This window comes from Fundulus heteroclitus, chromosome 1 (genome assembly GCF_011125445.2).
Source record: "Fundulus heteroclitus isolate FHET01 chromosome 1, MU-UCD_Fhet_4.1, whole genome shotgun sequence".
NCBI classification, from domain to species: Eukaryota; Metazoa; Chordata; class Actinopteri; order Cyprinodontiformes; family Fundulidae; genus Fundulus; species Fundulus heteroclitus.
The window spans coordinates 613,846-630,386 of record NC_046361.1 but is presented as its reverse complement, the minus strand read 5'-3'; the positions used below and the strand labels follow the sequence as shown (position 1 = coordinate 630,386).

At 42.0% G+C, this 16,541-nt stretch overlaps 1 protein-coding gene across 18 annotated transcripts in view; it reads right to left on the bottom strand.

The window, feature by feature from the left end:
• Positions 1-521: 521 nt before the first annotated feature.
• plch2a (phospholipase C, eta 2a) overlaps positions 522-16,541 on the bottom strand; it is a 345,611-nt gene continuing 329,591 nt past the window's right edge. For 11 of the 18 annotated variants that reach the window (XM_036140428.1, XM_036140515.1, XM_036140482.1 and 8 more), the window contains 2 exons: positions 12,746-13,127; positions 522-3,226 (listed from right to left, as the gene is read on the bottom strand). In XM_036140428.1, the coding sequence (XP_035996321.1) occupies positions 1,683-3,226; positions 12,746-13,127 (1,926 nt within the window). In that variant the 3' untranslated portion in view covers positions 522-1,682. Of the gene's footprint in view, positions 3,227-5,742; positions 5,806-7,076; positions 7,106-11,544; positions 13,128-16,541 lie in introns of those variants that run through there. The other 7 variants (XR_004931565.1, XM_036140566.1, XM_036140660.1 and 4 more) reach the window with 7 other exon arrangements.

Below are 16,541 nucleotides of genomic sequence, written 5' to 3'. Positions count from 1 at the left end.
TTGATGCTTAGCCAGCACTTTACCAACACACATTCACTGGCTCCCCCAAGGTTGTTCCAACAATTTGTAACTGAGTCTGGGACTGTTTAGAGACACGACTTTCAGATGAACACAATATTGTGATTATTCTGGGTAGACAATCCTCAAAGTAAAATAAATTAAACCATGTTCCAAAACGTTTACCATATTGAGGCAGAATTATCCTTTCTTGGAGGGGGAAAAAATAACATGTTTTTTTCCCTCAATTCATTGAACCTTTTCTTTCATGCCTTGGGTCTTTGTTCTGAAACATTCCTTATTCCTGCAGGGGGTCCACACTTTTCCCCTTCTGCAGCAGAGAAGTGATGGTTAGTAAATGAAAACCAAAACAGAGCACATAATTGGTACTGCCAGAACGAAGGCCAGAGGCCTGTTCATGCCACTCTGCGTAAGCCTCAGTTTAACTGAACTTTTAATGAGCCCTTTTGGTTTGTGGCAATGGCATCCCAAAGATTAAAAATAAATGCAAATGAGAAGTGAAATGTTCAGCAATATCTAAGTTTAATTCAGGTCATAATTACACATTGTTTGAACTCAATACTGTCCACAAAGGTTTTGCTCAAAGAACCTAGACAGCAGGGCAAACAGTACAAACATGCTTCAAGACAGATCATTCCCATCTTCCTTTAGTAGGACAGAGAAATGAAAACAGGGATTCAAACATGCTGGCCTGCTCACCAACATGAAGCAATTCAAAGAAAAAGGTTAAAATCTTAAATTTTCATATAAAAATATTGATAAAATGAAATCAGTGTAGTGCATAAAAGGCATGCAGTCAACGTAAAAGGGCAAAGTTCAACATTTAAACCTGCTCCTTTAAATAATAGGATCTCAGAGATTGGACATGCCACAGATTACAGTCAGCAATAGGACAGGACCTCAGTCAGATTAAAACAAAACCACTAGTATTACCAAAAAAAAAATTAACTTTTTCAGTGCAGGATTGAAAGTGCTGATTTTAAAAGTAAAGACACAGGACAAGCATCTTTCAGCGTCAAAATTTACATTTTCTTCATGACATGCTAGCATGTTCAAAATATTGCTAATAGAAGGACGGGTTGATAATGCCTTGGCATAAACAATCTAATTGATATCTTAACAGTTCAAGCAAATAAAAAAACATTAAAATCCTGGTCTCTATGATCTATTGCTACTGTATTGTCATGTCTAAAAAAATACAGAAATATTTGAGCTGGTTAAATTCAACACAAATAACATGGGAAGGTAGGTGGGTGGGGGCGGGGGGTGGGGGGCGGGGTCCACAGCAGCAACTCAACTCTCCGGGAATATTAAGCTTTTGCTAGGAGACAGTATAGTAAGTACAGTCCTTGTATCCTCCATATTATGAGTGAGCTGCTTTGTTTCAAGCGCTTGATTCAGGATGTCCCACTGAAATAAGGGCTGAAAGGGATGGTGTTGACCCTTCCCCCCTTGCCTCCAGTAACTGCTGTGGAAGAGCACCTCATGGTTTCTACAAGTAACGTTCACGAAGAATCTGAGACAGTTCAGACTTGTTCTGATACTGCACTTGGTGAAGCAGTCAGTGAGAAACAGTCCGATTTGAAATTTAAAAACATTGTGGAGGAATTGTATTGAAAACAAGTCTAGCTGTTTCTCATAGTTAGTTCGAAGTCAGCCAGTTCTCAGAGCTGGAGCCTGAAGAACAGTTCAGAGCTGTCCGAGTTCAGGGGAGACTCCTCATGGGAGGGGGATTCTAGCTGACTCAGCAGGTCCAGGCTGCTGCAGGGACTCTGGCCAGCACAGCATGCTCCTTCTGGATTCCCCCTCTCCTCGATGGGGCCGGCTATTCCAGTGCCTACGCTTTCAGTAAAGGTGAAGCTGGCACTTCTGCCCTGAAGCAGACCCTGAAGCCTCTTTCTTTCCTGGGCCTTTTTAGCCCGGTTTGCAATGTACCGCACCCTACTTTGACTCCTCGAGGAGGTCCGTCGCACTAGCGTTTCCTCAACATTCTCTGCTTCTGTGTCACTGGGTTCTTTCTCTGGGGTGAAGTCACAGGGATTCAAGGGTTCCACATCAGTCAGCTTCCGTAGCTGCTCTGTCAGTTCGCTCAGTGGCCGACACTTCTGTTTGCCGCTTTTATGGAGCTGATCTCTTGTACGTTTCACAATAAAGCTGCGGCTGATGCTGTGGTACTTGCTTTCAAAGTTGCATGAAATATCATCAGAAGTCAGGTCTCCAAGGCTTTTGGACATGGATGCTGCCGAGGCGGGAGCGGCACTTAATGGCCTTTTGGTTGATGCCTGCTTGAGTCCTTCCATGTAAAGCCGACACCAGGTGTGCCTTCTTTGGGTTAGTCTGCCAGGTGAATTCTCTGTAGAGTCTTTGGGTGGCTGTAGTGGGCGGGGCATAAGCTCGTCTTTGGGAAAAACCCGTTGCTCAAGGTTGGGGTTGGACTTGCTCTTGCTGACCCTCCCTGTATCACAGGAAACCTGAGCATTGTGCCGATAGTTGACCCAGGGGGGCTCGCAGATGTTACTGGGACTGGGCAGGATGCTGAGGCTCTTTCTGGCTAGGTTAGGAAGAGAGAGGTCAATGACCGTATCATTTGAGGAGATGCTAGAAGAGGAGGACACACTGTCTCTGTGGCTGCCAGGCTCCAGTTTGCTCCAAAGGCGGTCGCTCATGGTAGCATCTGTACAGACCACTGGTATTGCAGACTGGGCCTGGCCATCTTTATTCCCCAGAACATGTCCTTCACTTTTTGCTCGTCTTACTGGGATGTGCTGGGGTGGAGAGTTAAAAAGAACTCTCCTGGCTTGTGATTGCTGAGTAGCTGGGACTGTTGAAGTTCCTGTCGGGCGTGTGTCACCAGAGGGCTCTGTGTTGTGATGAGACTTTTCTTCTCCTTCGTCGCTTGTTTTCTCGATTGGAGTTTTGGGGTTTTTGTTCCGTTGTGGAATCTTTTCCTTTAGAGAGCCTTTGTTTGCCTGGGTGTCTCGAGCATGCTGAAACAGCTCTGTTACCTCTGCAGAACTGTTGAGTGGTAAATTGTTAAACTGTTCATTGCTTACTGTAGAGGCTAAATTTCTAACTGGTGATGGATGCAGCTCTGTAGATATGGAGTGGTGTGGAGTGGAGGCAAAGTGGATGAAACAGCTACTTGGGTTTTCTCCGTTTACTGACGGAATGTTACGAGGGGAGCTCGATTTCTGCACCATGGAAGCATCTGTGAAGAGAGTAACAAAGAAAAAATATTGACCACATGAAATTCACCATTCTATCCAATTTTGCTGGATGTAAAGTTTGGTTCACTTCTAAACCATTTCAAGTAATGTTTACACCTAGGTTTAATAAGTAGAATGGAACCTTCATAGAATAAAAGTGTTTTATTTACATGCCTGCTTGTGCTCTGATGTGAGCAGGAAAGAGAACATTAGTGAAATTGTGTGGAATTACACTCCAGTTAATTTGGAAATCTCCTACAGAGTGAAACCAATGAAGATGTTGCCAAGCTCTTAAGACTCAAATGGTTTTTAGTTTTCTGTATGGCCCAGAGACCTTTCTTGTGTCCACCTCTCCCTCCACACATCCTTGGAACATTTCCAAGATACCCACCATTAAACAAACTGACACCATTACCTCAATCCACAGCAGCAGCATGCTAGAAGGTTCTGATGCACAACACAACTTTGCTGCACTAGTTTTGTCTCTGTTATATTATTACAGTCTGCAATGATTGTTATGGAGGTTTCTACAAATAATAAACCAAAAACCTGAAAAGTTTCCACATCGCACTTTTTTGTACGCAATTCAATACTAGGCTGCAGTCAGTGAGCCAAATGGGTACATTTATAAAGAGCTGGTCAGCTTTTAATACACTACACTGCCAAACTTTAATCATCCACCTTCACACTAGAATTTGATTCTTAATATATAGGGTTTAATATGATGTTGGACCATTTGGTCAAGAAGGCGTTATGCTAAGTCTCCACTCCAATTCATGTTGGGTTGAGGTCAGGGCTCTGCAGAACAGTTCAATTCTTCCACACCAAGGATCTTGTGTGCACTTGTGCTTGGAGCAGGGAGTGAGCCTGCCCCATACCGTTCCCACAGTCATATTCAATAAATTAGAATATTAAAATGTTCATGCATTTAGTAGCTCCAAAAATTAAATGAAACCCATGATATAGATTCACTTCATACAGACTGAATGATTTTTAAGCCCTTGTGTTGTGATGATTTTCCGCAGGACATTTAAGATTAGCTTGGACCAATAAAAAAATATATTTTGAATACAGATATGTGGGCTTGCTTAAAAGTTATTTTTGAAAGGTACATTTGGTCTGACAAACAAGCCTCAAGAATTTGACTGCAGTGGTGTGTTGATGGTGCAGCATTAAGAGTTGCTTTCACTGGAAATTGGTAGCTGGCGGGTCCAAGGTCCAGGAAGCAAACCCAGACATTTCTCTCACCAGCAACCCTCCAGCTCATTCTGGGAGACCCCAATTTATTCCCTGACCAAAAAGAATATATATAGTCCCCTCAGCAAGTTCCGTCTCTTCCCCAGGGTCTCCTTCTAGTGTGCCGTGCCCAGAAAAACTCCAACGGAAGGTGCCCAGGGGCAATGGCGATGGGTGCATGGGGCTCTTAAGCCCCTCTCGAGAACGGCTGTGCCCCCTTATGCCACCCCTCCCAAGCCCAGTATTAATGATTATAGATTCATATTTTGTGGTTGGTTGTGTATCTGACCCAAAGTCAGATCAAATCACAGTTTTCATGTCTGCTCTGTGCTCTCGTGTCTATCAAACTGCACCACACGTTTGGTAGAAGAAAAAGCATTCCCATGGACCAGCGACTCCTTTTTCGTGCAATTTGATTAGTCGGACTACAAACTGTGTTACTCAGGCCGTCGGCCAGGCTATACTTACTAGCCACGGGGAAGAGTGAACAAAATGGACCGATTTATTAAACTTACCTGTTCCACCATAACCTGACAGTCAAAAGAAAAACAAGGCTGGAAAAAATGGTTATTTGCACACATGCAGCACCGCAGCTGCACAATTATGCACAGTCACACACAGGCTGGGATGGACTGGCGGTCCAGGGCCGTCAGCCTGCCTCATTCAGAGGTGGGTAGAATAGCCAAAAATTGTACTCATGTAAGAATAGCACTACATATTTTTACTCAAGTAAAAGTAAAAAACTGTCAGCCAAGAAAATACTTAAGTAAAAAAAGTAATCAGTAAGAAGGCTACTCAAGTACTGGGTAACTAATAACACAACAACCTAAGGTTATGTGCAAATTCTGGTATTTTAAAGACAAAAGAAACCCTTGCAAATCTTTTTCATCATTAAACTTGAAAGGAATACTTACAGCAGTTAATGTATATACAGTATGTTGGAATAGTGCAAAGTAATTCTAATGACAATATCTGCCATTTACTGCATGTACATTTGACATCCAAATGGCTCAATGAGCTCAGCAGATAGAAAGTCACATTAAAAAAAAAAAACACACCTTGTTACAAATAAGAAGTCTCACTTAAACTCTAGGTTTTTGTCTCTCTGGTGCATTTTTGGTTAAAACGAGTATGATCTTTATTCATGGAGTTACTTGCAGTAGGTAGAGTAATATGACTCAAGGTAAAAAGTACAGTGCACTAAAACTACTTCTAAAAGTGCATTTTGCTTAAAAAGCTACTCATGTAAATGTAAGAGTAAATGTAACTAGTAGCTACCCACCTCTGGCCTCGTTCATAACTCAAACTGGGCTGCAATAAAGGGACACAGCTCATTTCAGAGCAGCTGTGGAGGCAAGAGGGGAGCCTGGTTTGTGTGTGCGCTCAGCAAGAGGTGGCATAACTGGATGAAGTTAGTAGTACAACCTGGATGGACGTATTTTAAGTTATGGCTAATCAATTATAAAAATATTAAAAATGTAATTATGGTTACACAATGACAATGAGGAACAGAGTAGAAGGACTTTCATCTGATATACAAGTAGACCTAAAAGCTCTGGGTATGATAGAAAAGAACAGGAACCCTATCTCAGAGCTTCTAGATGGATTTGCATCAAGATGTGAAATGATATGTTGGTTGGTTTGGTGAAATTCAAAGCATCTATTCCTGAAGTAGCTAAAAATATTAAAAGGTAATTTAGATCACAATATTGCTTTTCATTGCTGCAGCCGGTCCAATTCTCTGCTGACAAATAAATTGAGATCTAAATTTAACACAGCAAGTTCAAAAGTGAGCCTCCCTCTTCTCACCACATTTTTAGTGCCAAATATAATAGGTTGTTTAAAGGTGCAATAATGAAAAGAAATTATCCATAGCAAATGATCACAAATGCAAAGTACTATCACTGACTAATTGCTTTATTTTTTGAACAATTTGTGTAATATGTATTATATAAACTTATTGAACAAAGATAGTTTCTAAATAGCAGATACTATTTTATATATACAGTATTAGTAACTGAAATACTAATACTGATAGACAAAATATGAGGGTCCAAGAAATGTCCAGAATTATGTTATATTTACCACTTTGGTAAACAGGTGTTCTGTGGTTTGGTTCAACTTAGTTTGAGCTTCTTGTTTGCCAACTAACTGCTTTTATTGAATCACCAGTCAGAAGACTGATTTCCATTCCTACAGATTTCCAAGATGCAGGATATACCATATTTGTCCCAATATTGCAGCAGTCTGTAAAGTTTATTTGGATTCCAAAATGCTACATTTAACTATTGAAACAGTTTAAATATTTGGATTTTGCCATAATTGTGACTATGGTTTTCTTTGAACGAACCTCTGTAAAGTAGGAGTGAAAGGCTATTTTCATGCAGTTAAACTGAAGCCTGCATTAGTGGTGTGAACAGAGAGACGGTTTAGTATTTTCATTACATCCACTGTGGGTGCAGTTTGGACAAAGAGTAGAAATGAAGAGGAATAATGATTACAAAACCCCCACAATTGCAAAGGACATGAGAAAAGATGGGAGATGGAGGGGGGGGTGGGGGCAGACAATGAACTGAAGGTGTTACAGTGCTACTTGCATGCATTCAGTGAGTTTACCTGGCTCTGGTCATCCCCTCAATTCTGCACTAGGAACAGAGAAGGCGTGCAAAAAGGAACAAAGAGGAAAAAAGGAAATTATCCAAACTGGAATGACTAGGAAGAGAGCTAAGAAAGCAGTTTGTAGGACAGAAAGCCTTTACCAAGACATGTTGCTTTTCAATATGTGTTCTACAAAGAAACCGAGTCAGGAAAGTATGCATCTGCCAGCATCATATTACTGTACTGACCTAACAGCACATGATCTACTCTAACACAGCAAGAATCTAAGAGTTCAATTCTACACACATTTTATTTTCCCCAAAAGGATCATCTGTATGTAAAATATGACCATCAGATAAAACAGGGGGAGGGAGGGCAGCGCATTAGGGTGGGACAGCTGGGTCCAACCAGAACGGGAGAGCAATGAACTATCATGTGAGCAGAAGGTTTCACATGAACGCAGAGGAAACATCAGCAACTCGTGACTCAATGCTCAGCCAATTACTGGACTCACATGGACTTTCCAAGATTCTGGCTTATTAAAACCCCGTAACAGTCAGCCTTGGCTAAAACCTATTGGCTCCTTAACCCTCAAGGTCCCTCCGGTGGGCCCATGAGGGTTAACAGGTTAAATGCTACAGCACATGTAGGCAGCAGCTGAACATGATGTTCAGCAGCATTAGAATTTATCAGAAAAATTGCAATGTGTACAGACCGCTGCAATACTAGCGGTCTGTACACATGGGAATACAATCAGAGATGCATTAACCAGGTTTGAATTAATATACTAGTGAAATTTACATTCCACAGTTGAAAGGCTTTTATCCAAAATAAACAAGATTGTCCAGGGCAAAGTTTTAATCCTCTGCCATAAATTACAGATCCTTTCCCCAAGAAGAGAGAATTTGTTTTTATTTTTTTGTTTTGTCTTTTGATTTTAGGTGTTCAGTCCAAAACATTAACAGAACATTTAGGTAGAGCTGGGCAATAAAACAATTACAATAATTTATCGAGAAACAGAAGATGTCAGCAAAAATAAACCCAGGCTCTAACATTCAATGGAACAAGAAGTATATGTTTCCTAATAGGCAGTAAGTGTGGCCACCATTATTACAACATGAACCACAGATGCTTAACAGCAGTGTGAAGTTGATTTGCATTATTTTCTACTTGTATTCAAAGCAAATGTATACTTTTAAACACTAGTGAAAATAGAATTTGTACTGCTAATATATTGCTAGTTGAGAAAGAAACAGATACCATGCAAGAAACTAGACCTGTAGTTTGAAACCATATGGTAGGAAATCTCAAAATAGTTCAAAACAGACAAACATGATTATCTTTTATCTATATTGCCCAGTTCTACATATAGGTACATCATGTCAATTAAATACTTGACCATTTTATATTATACACCCTATACTGTAAATGTAAACAAAAGTAACCATGTGTCTTGCTATTAAACTCATGCTGTTGGAAAGCCTGTTTATTTTACAGTAAATCGTAAGGAAGAGTAGTTCTTTTTGGGTTGATCCAAGTTGAGTATGTGGCAAACAGCTTGTTCTGCTATTCACTGCTCTTGGATGTCCTTTCTGGGATGAAATCATCTTGGCACTTTAACTGTTGATTCCTTTAAATCAGGGATTCCAAAGTGTGCCACTAGGGGATGCGCGAGCTGAAAACTATAATGGCGTTCCGACTGTTTTCCCCCCACACCATAAATCTTTGTAAAGATTGAAATCAAAAACTGTAAATTTAATCAAACAAAATGTATTGTAATGATCCGTATTAGACTTTATTGCTAAATGCTGTTGCACACAACAGTATACCGTTTCTTTAAGTCAGGTTAGGGTTTATACGGAAGAAATGTGTGGCTTTCAGGGAGAGGAGTGGTGGTTCGGGGACTGGTGGGGTGAAAGCTGTCCGTTCTTTTCGTCCTAAAAGTGTTAGCAGCAAAACATCTGTATGGTGCTTGGGTGTCATAACGCTACGTTACAGTAATCACACAGAATGTATTTATCTAAAATAAATCTTCTACGCTTCATTTTAAGATGAAATATCCACATTGTGCTGTATATGCGCACATGGCTTGTGGTCTCTTCAATCATTCTGACAAATATGCTCAGTTGGCTAAAACCACGGAAACCGTCAGGCAGGTGAGACATCTAAGGTGAAAGTTAGTCATTAAGGAGGAGAGGGAGTGAGGAATCGGGGGCAACAAGGGAGAGAATTGCAACGGACCTGGGAGAAGAAAACAAGCGAGAATCAGAAATGTCTCTTTCTCTCTTCTGACTTTACGTCGTTTACGTCAGCAGAAGAAAAATTTAATTTGGTCCAAGGTTTTATTTCCGAGAGTAATTTGAATGACTGTCTCTATCGATCGCGCAGCACCTACAAACAGCGTTGCTGCTCATGGGGCCGCAATTAAACTGGTGACAAACACTGATGCGCAGTCATGCACACGCCGCTGCCGTTACCGTAGCTGCTGGGGGGGATTAGTGGTGATAGACGCGATTTCTTGACTCACGCACAGAGCTGTAATACTTTTCACTGTGATTCAGATAGATGCAGTTGATCTTACAGATGCGGTTTTAGCACATATTCAGACAGAAACCGGCAAACCGGAGATGGGGCTGCAGGAGAGCCAAGGTGTGTTGCTATGGGCGTGTTTACCAGCTGGATGTAACCGCTGTGAATCAATCAGAAAATAACTTTTTATTTCTCTGATTAATAACATCTTTATGGAGCGCTCTATTATTGTTACTCTGTGCTGCTCTATCAAAGTATGGCTAGATGACTCGCTTATTATGGGACACAAATCAAACCAAACTTCTTTGTGTTTATTTATTTCATGTACCAGCTTCCTAATCTCAGTCTGACTCACAATTTACGCCGCAAAATATAAAGTGAGAACACACACAGGTAGATCATTAGAGTTTAGTCAGAGACTCCACCTGGTCTCTGATTCAGAGACGTTTTAGGTTGTGGAGGCTTGACCGATCTTTCTCTGGCTTCTGCTGTGGATGTTCTGTGTAACTTTATTGCAATTTAATTCAAATGATGGTCTAATTATATTTATATAACCTTTGTTATGAGATTTAGGCTGCAGCTACAGCTCATATATATAATTTTTTTTTTTTTTTTTTTTTGAAGATTGGGGGGTGCGTCAAGCCGGTTGGGACATGGAAGAGGGTGCGCAGCTGAACAAGTTTGGGAACCCCTGCTTTAAATAACAGGGACCTTAGCAATGCATAGCAGAACTGTACCACACTATACTACTGTTACCAACTACCACTAACTAAAAGATCCACAAACATAAAATGAAAGTGTGTCAGAGAAGTCTGGATCTAAACTTGCGTCAAAGTTTTTTTCTTTGTTAAAAAAAGAAACTATTTTAAACTGAAATGGAAGAAAAATATTCAGATTCAAGTTTTTGTTATTTATGCATTCAGATTTTTTTTTTTTTTTTTTTATGAGTTTCAAACTTTAGCTTTGGCTGTTTTGGCATAGTGGCAGGTCCTCAGGTAACAGGGCTGTGGACTGACAGTTCAACACTAGTTGGACAAAACATTCCCAACTGGTACATTCAGGAAATGTGGGAATGGGAATGTCTTTAAAATATCTATTTTAAAGACATTCTATTTAACTGGTTGAAAAATCTATTTGACTGGTTGAAAAATAACATGCATCACTGATCTAAGCTGTTCATGTCAACACTCAGTTTTTTTCTCACTTGAAAAATCACTATACTGATGAATCTGCACAGCTTTTCCAGTCAGCAATGAACATTTCCTATGCTCTCAAAGTAAAACGAAAGAACCGTCAAACAGGCAGGCCACTTCACTCTCTCCACCATCAGATTCTGGAGGTATTCCTAACCAACAAACTCTGACATTTTGCAGGATAACATTTGATTTCTAAAAGTTGAAACATGGGATTGACAGTTGCATAATTTGATCTTGTTCTGTGCACTGTGAGTGCCTCCAGTAATGGCAGGTCTTGTTTTTTTCCAGTGAGGGCCTTGCCGGCCCACACCATCACACTGCATCCACTAAAAGCTGTTTGGAATCAGCAGAAAGAATTTGACAAGATTATCCTATCCACATACCAAGCTTTGCTGCTCCACCCACAAATGGGCTAGTGGAACAATTTAAGCAAAAGTAATGTTTTCTAACATCAAAATGTATTTGCAAAAAACAGCAGTTAAACTAAAGTCCTTTTGTGTCAAACTTAAAAGAATACACTAAAGGATGAATAAATCAAGAATAAACTTCATGTCTAGCAAATCAATATACTGCCTCTTTAGACCTAATATGCTTCTGAACAAACTTCAAGCCTTAGCATTGGCTTCACAGCTAAGCAGAAAGATTTGAAAAGTGCTGCAGATGTACAGTATTTTCTGGTAGGTGAAATAGACCCAGTTGTGTGTGCAAGTGAAGTTTTGGTATTTGCACTGAACTAATCCCAGTTTCCTTTTTTTACTTACCACATTTCTCATCTATCAAGCAGTTGGGCAGTATTAGAGGATGTTTAGGCAAAAGAAACAGCGTTACTGAGTATATGAATGCTTGTATGAAAATATTTGGAACAACAAGAATATAAGGATAAGAAAATGCAAGTTCTACAAATATGACTTTGCTTAACTCATATTTAACACCAGACTATCAGGGAAACGAGGATGAAGAGGTTTCTTACTAAAGCAGACCAAGTGAAGAATTCTACCTACATCTACAACAAAACATGGACAAAAACTCCACGTTCATAATGCACATGGATGCCCATCTACAACTACATCACATCTAACCACTGCAGTGGCCTCAGGCTCATCTTACCAGCAAAGAACATGGGTGATTTATGGTGCAATTCTTCCATTTTCTGGGCAAACAGGGCATTCATCTCTCGTTGCAGAGTACCCACTGCCCTCTTGCGGCTATCGAGGACAGAGCGTGGAGGCAGCATGGGAGGTGACTCCAAGCTGCTCAAACTGTCAAAGCTGTCACAGCTGCTGCTGTCGCCGAGTAAAAGAGCTTCATTCACAGTCATGTTTTGTATTGGAGTCAGCAATGAGCTACAAACAGACCCATAGTTAGGGGGTGTAGTCTGCTGCCAACACAAGTTGGTCCTGCAGTCTGGAGTCGGGCATGGTGCCGGTGTAACAGAATTTGGGGAGCGTCTACGTGGAACGCTGCAGGATCGGATGTTCCTGTGATGCGATTCGGGATGAGGTCGTAAATGTTGGGGACCAAGAGTCTGTCTAGCTCTAGATTTGAAGAACGGGACAGGACGAATGAGAGCCCGAGGGGAGCACTGAAATTGGGCTTCCATGCAGGATTTGGTTTTAGACAGAGGCTGCTGTAGGTCAGGGGAGGCAGCTGTAGTCATGGTAACTGCATCTAGTTGAACTTGTTTCTTGTCGGAGGATGAGTGTACACCGGGTTCCTTTCTTTCCTCATCTGTCTTTCCAGACTTGCCTTGGATTTCCTGAACCTTTCTCTCAGCCTCAGGACTCTTAGTGCCAATCACACACGTGATGCAATTTGAGGACATTCCCACCCTGCCTGAACTACTGAGTGCGACTCGAGCAAACACACCTGGCTTCATGTCCAGCGACTCATGAAAGCGGAGACGGCTGGCCCGTTTTAGAGGCTCACTCGTGGGTCGTTGCTGAGCAAAAGGTGAGCCCTTACCTTTACCCTCCTCTGGGTGGAAAGCTCCATTTGTGTCAGGACGGTCCCAGGGCCCCTTGGCTTGGAGGGAAGCTTGCGATTCTCCATTGTGATGGTGTGGGGGAGTGAACTGGTAAGAAGTGGTAGCTGAGGCCTTGTCTCTGTCCTCAGACTCTCGCTCTTCACTTGCCCCCTCTGAGTTGTAATCTTTGGTATTGACGGCCATCTCAGGAAAGCCCTTTTTAACTTTGGGCTGGCCTCTGGTGGGTGCGCTGGCAGTGCGGCGCAAGAGGTGGGCACCGAATGGATGCTTACAGCAAGGGTGTACAGCAGCATGGCTGTCCAGAGAAGCCTGTTTTGGGTTTCTGTGAAACAGACCCTTTATGCCGCTGACGGCTCTGGCCTGTGAAAGACAGACAATAGTGTAAAATGTTAAATGAAAAAAAATAAATACAGGAAAAATGTGTTCATACATATGAAATTGTTTTAATATACACAAGCAGTTTTCACACAGCAAGCATGCTTCAACATTATTTACATCATTGCAATTACAAAAGAAACATTTATAAATGATCAAGTATACAGCACTGTGACAGAGTCTTTCCCACAGTCATCCCACATTTCTGGATTTTTCCCTCCAGAAAAACATTTGTCTGTTAAACTGGTCATCAACAGTTTCACTGGTGTTCCAAAGCACTTTAAAATGCTTTCTTTGTATTTTGTCTACTTATACCGTTTTGCGATCTAGTACTAGATCAGGCGCACGGGATGTCATTTTTAGGATCATTTCATGTGAATTATTTAGGCAAAAAAGGCTCCCAATAGGGGGTTTTCACCGACGTCACTGGCCAACTTCCGGTCCGCCATATTGGGTGGTACACTTCCTTATCTCTAGTTGTCGTACACGTATTATCGTATCGCGAATGGATAAGTACGCCAGCATGCTAGAGCGACCAGATAAGGACGTATATCTGAGGAAATGTTCCGTGATCGACCATATGGACCCCTATGCCCTCCACGGTGCCTTGTTTAGCCGTAATCCAGATGATTGGCCAAATGTAGAGCACGGCGACATAGTGCATTACCTGGTGTTCGGTGAAAACCCTCTGCACACTCTTGAGGAAATGAGAGCTTACAAGGATCTAGAGGCTCACAACCAGTTCACATCTGGTTATGTACATCAAGGAAATCGCCATCATACGTGGACGGGTGAGTTTTAATAAGATGGTAAAAATGTAAACAATCCGACGCAAATGTGTCGCATGCTTCTGCGGTGGCTGACGGCCGGCGGTGCGCGAAGGCGCTTGGCTGCAGGGCCGATCGACGCCGCTCGCGGCTTTAATTATTTAAGCAGAACAATGACCAGTGCAAAATTAAGTTGTATTTACCGTATTGGCGCCGGTAGGAGCTGCAGCTCATAAAGCCAGCAAACAGTGGGAACACAGCAACTCGTTCAAAGGTAAGCTGTGCTCAGACGGGCTCTGGCACATGCTAACCGTTAGCGCTAACAACCACTCACGCATGTAATGGACTTTTAACTAGCTGCTATGTGTTTCAAAGGTTTAGAACACACTCTCATTGACATCGGGATACTGTGGAAAGTTATGTTCGGTCGACTTACAGCCGCGATCCAAGCGAGCCGACGACTCTTTGTTATCTCTAACAGTTGTTCTCCGTGGTTGGGCCTCCAGGCAGGAAAGCGGTGGAAAGTTAACCCATTTTCTATGTTTTTCCCATGGCGATCATGTGTTGCGCTGTTACAGCCCACAATACAGCAACGGTTTACCATGGTTGAAATCAAGTTAAGGTGAAATTAATCAAATTAAAACACGGCTGAGAGAGGGAGTACAGTACGCGGTAGTCATAGGCAGTAGAGGCGGCGGAGGCAGTCAACATAGCAGCCGCGGAAAGTAATAAGTCATAACGCCCAAGCCCTATTATTAATATATTCTTCTTACATGTTTTAAATACTTAACAGTTAATTACCTGTGACAAAGTGAGCACCGCAGACTCTGGCGTATTCCAGCTTAACACCGTCCAAATCGGACCTGGATATCCGTGTCAGCCATAGGTGACGGTGTTGTTCAGAGAGCTGTTTTGTTTTTTCACACTGATTCACTATTACGGCTGGTAGGCGATAGAAAGAGCGTTGATCTCCACCTCCACGGGCCGTGCAACCAACCATTAAACACGTTTTCCCCATTGTTCACTTCCAATACTGCCTAAGGCGTCATACAATGCAGGCCAACGGTGCGAAACGACTGCCACCCAATATGGCGGACGCGCTGAGTAGTCACGTGAGCGTGACGTCAGCTGAAAACCCCCTATTCTAAGGGATGAAACAGTATTGTTTTTGTTAAATTTTCCAATGCAAGCCCTAGAATATAAAGTCCCAGGCTTTGGTTTTCCGGGCTAAACCAAAGTCTGGGGCTTTTAAGTTTGACACGTTTCAATTTGCTAGGGGCCGTTTATGTAAAACAGCCCATGGAGAAGTTGTGAGGAAAACTGCAGTACCAAGCTGGTCCAACAGGTGACAGCATAGGTCAAACAGACAAAGGCAGACTGAGAAGTTGTAGCTGTATCCTGCATCTCACCCGGACACAGGAGAAACAGGTTGAAGAACGCACAACTGGATTTGCTGATTTACATCTCCTTCTCCCGTTTTACACCGGTCCTACCCTATTCCGCACCACCAGGCTCCACTGTATTCTACTAATGTTGGTATAAAATTACAAAAAGCACAGCTTCTCTCTGCCTGTGCAGGGGCCACAGTAGTGGTGGGGGACAGAAACAGAGCAAGGAGACGACACTGATCTGTGGTCTCCAATGTATGCGTCATGGAGATAGAATTTAGAGCTTTATGAGTATGTTTCTGCCTCAGCCATGGCGAGAATGACGAGGATATTTGAGTACAATGCCACAGACTTTTGATCACAGAAAAATTATTTTTATGGTTATAAGATATACACATTGCACTGATTCAGCTTTTCCTGCGGTTTCTCTACTGCTGCAGAACAAAGAGTCTGCTTTGTTCTGCACAAGTACACATGTTCAATCAGCAGCCGGTGGACTCTAGAGACAAAACTTTCAGTTTTTGTAAAATGAGAGAAAGCCTCACTAAATCCGTGGATCTGATTTTAATACAAGCACGCCCACCTGCGCATAGAAAGCTGCAGTGTCCCCCCTCCAAACGTGGTTCATTATTTGTAAATAGTAAAGGAGTTCCTAGTACACCAACTTAAGTTTACATGAAAAGTCAGTGTTAGGGAAATGTATATTTTTTGTGTACAAGGAAAACATCACGATCATTAGCACTAAGATATCAGTCCAATTACAGAACAGTGGCAAAAAAGTTTAGAATCAATTCGAAATGCCAAAAACATTCGCCAACGATTTTCACATTTGATATTTGGTACTTGCTCATATTTCCCCACAAACTTAGTAAACACTTTATAATCACCTTCCAGCCCGTCAGTGGGTCTCTGTCGCTCTCGACAAGTCCGAAAACCAATTCAAAATTGGCTAATAACCCCGATGAACTGACTGCACAGATAAGGTTTATGTACTTTCTCACCTAAACATCTTAAAACTACCTTTTCTGATAAATTAAAGGAGCAAAAGGTGATTTTTCACCACTAGGTGGAGCGTGAGCACCGTCTCTCCATCTCTGCTCCAGCACTCTGCACCCATTTCCCCTTTTCACCCATGAGAGCCTATAAGGTAGTTCACTACTATTGTTTTCATCCGGGTTTTTCGTGCATGCGCGCCGGACTGGTAGGCAAAAGGCGAACACAATGGCGGACGCAAACAGAGAAAC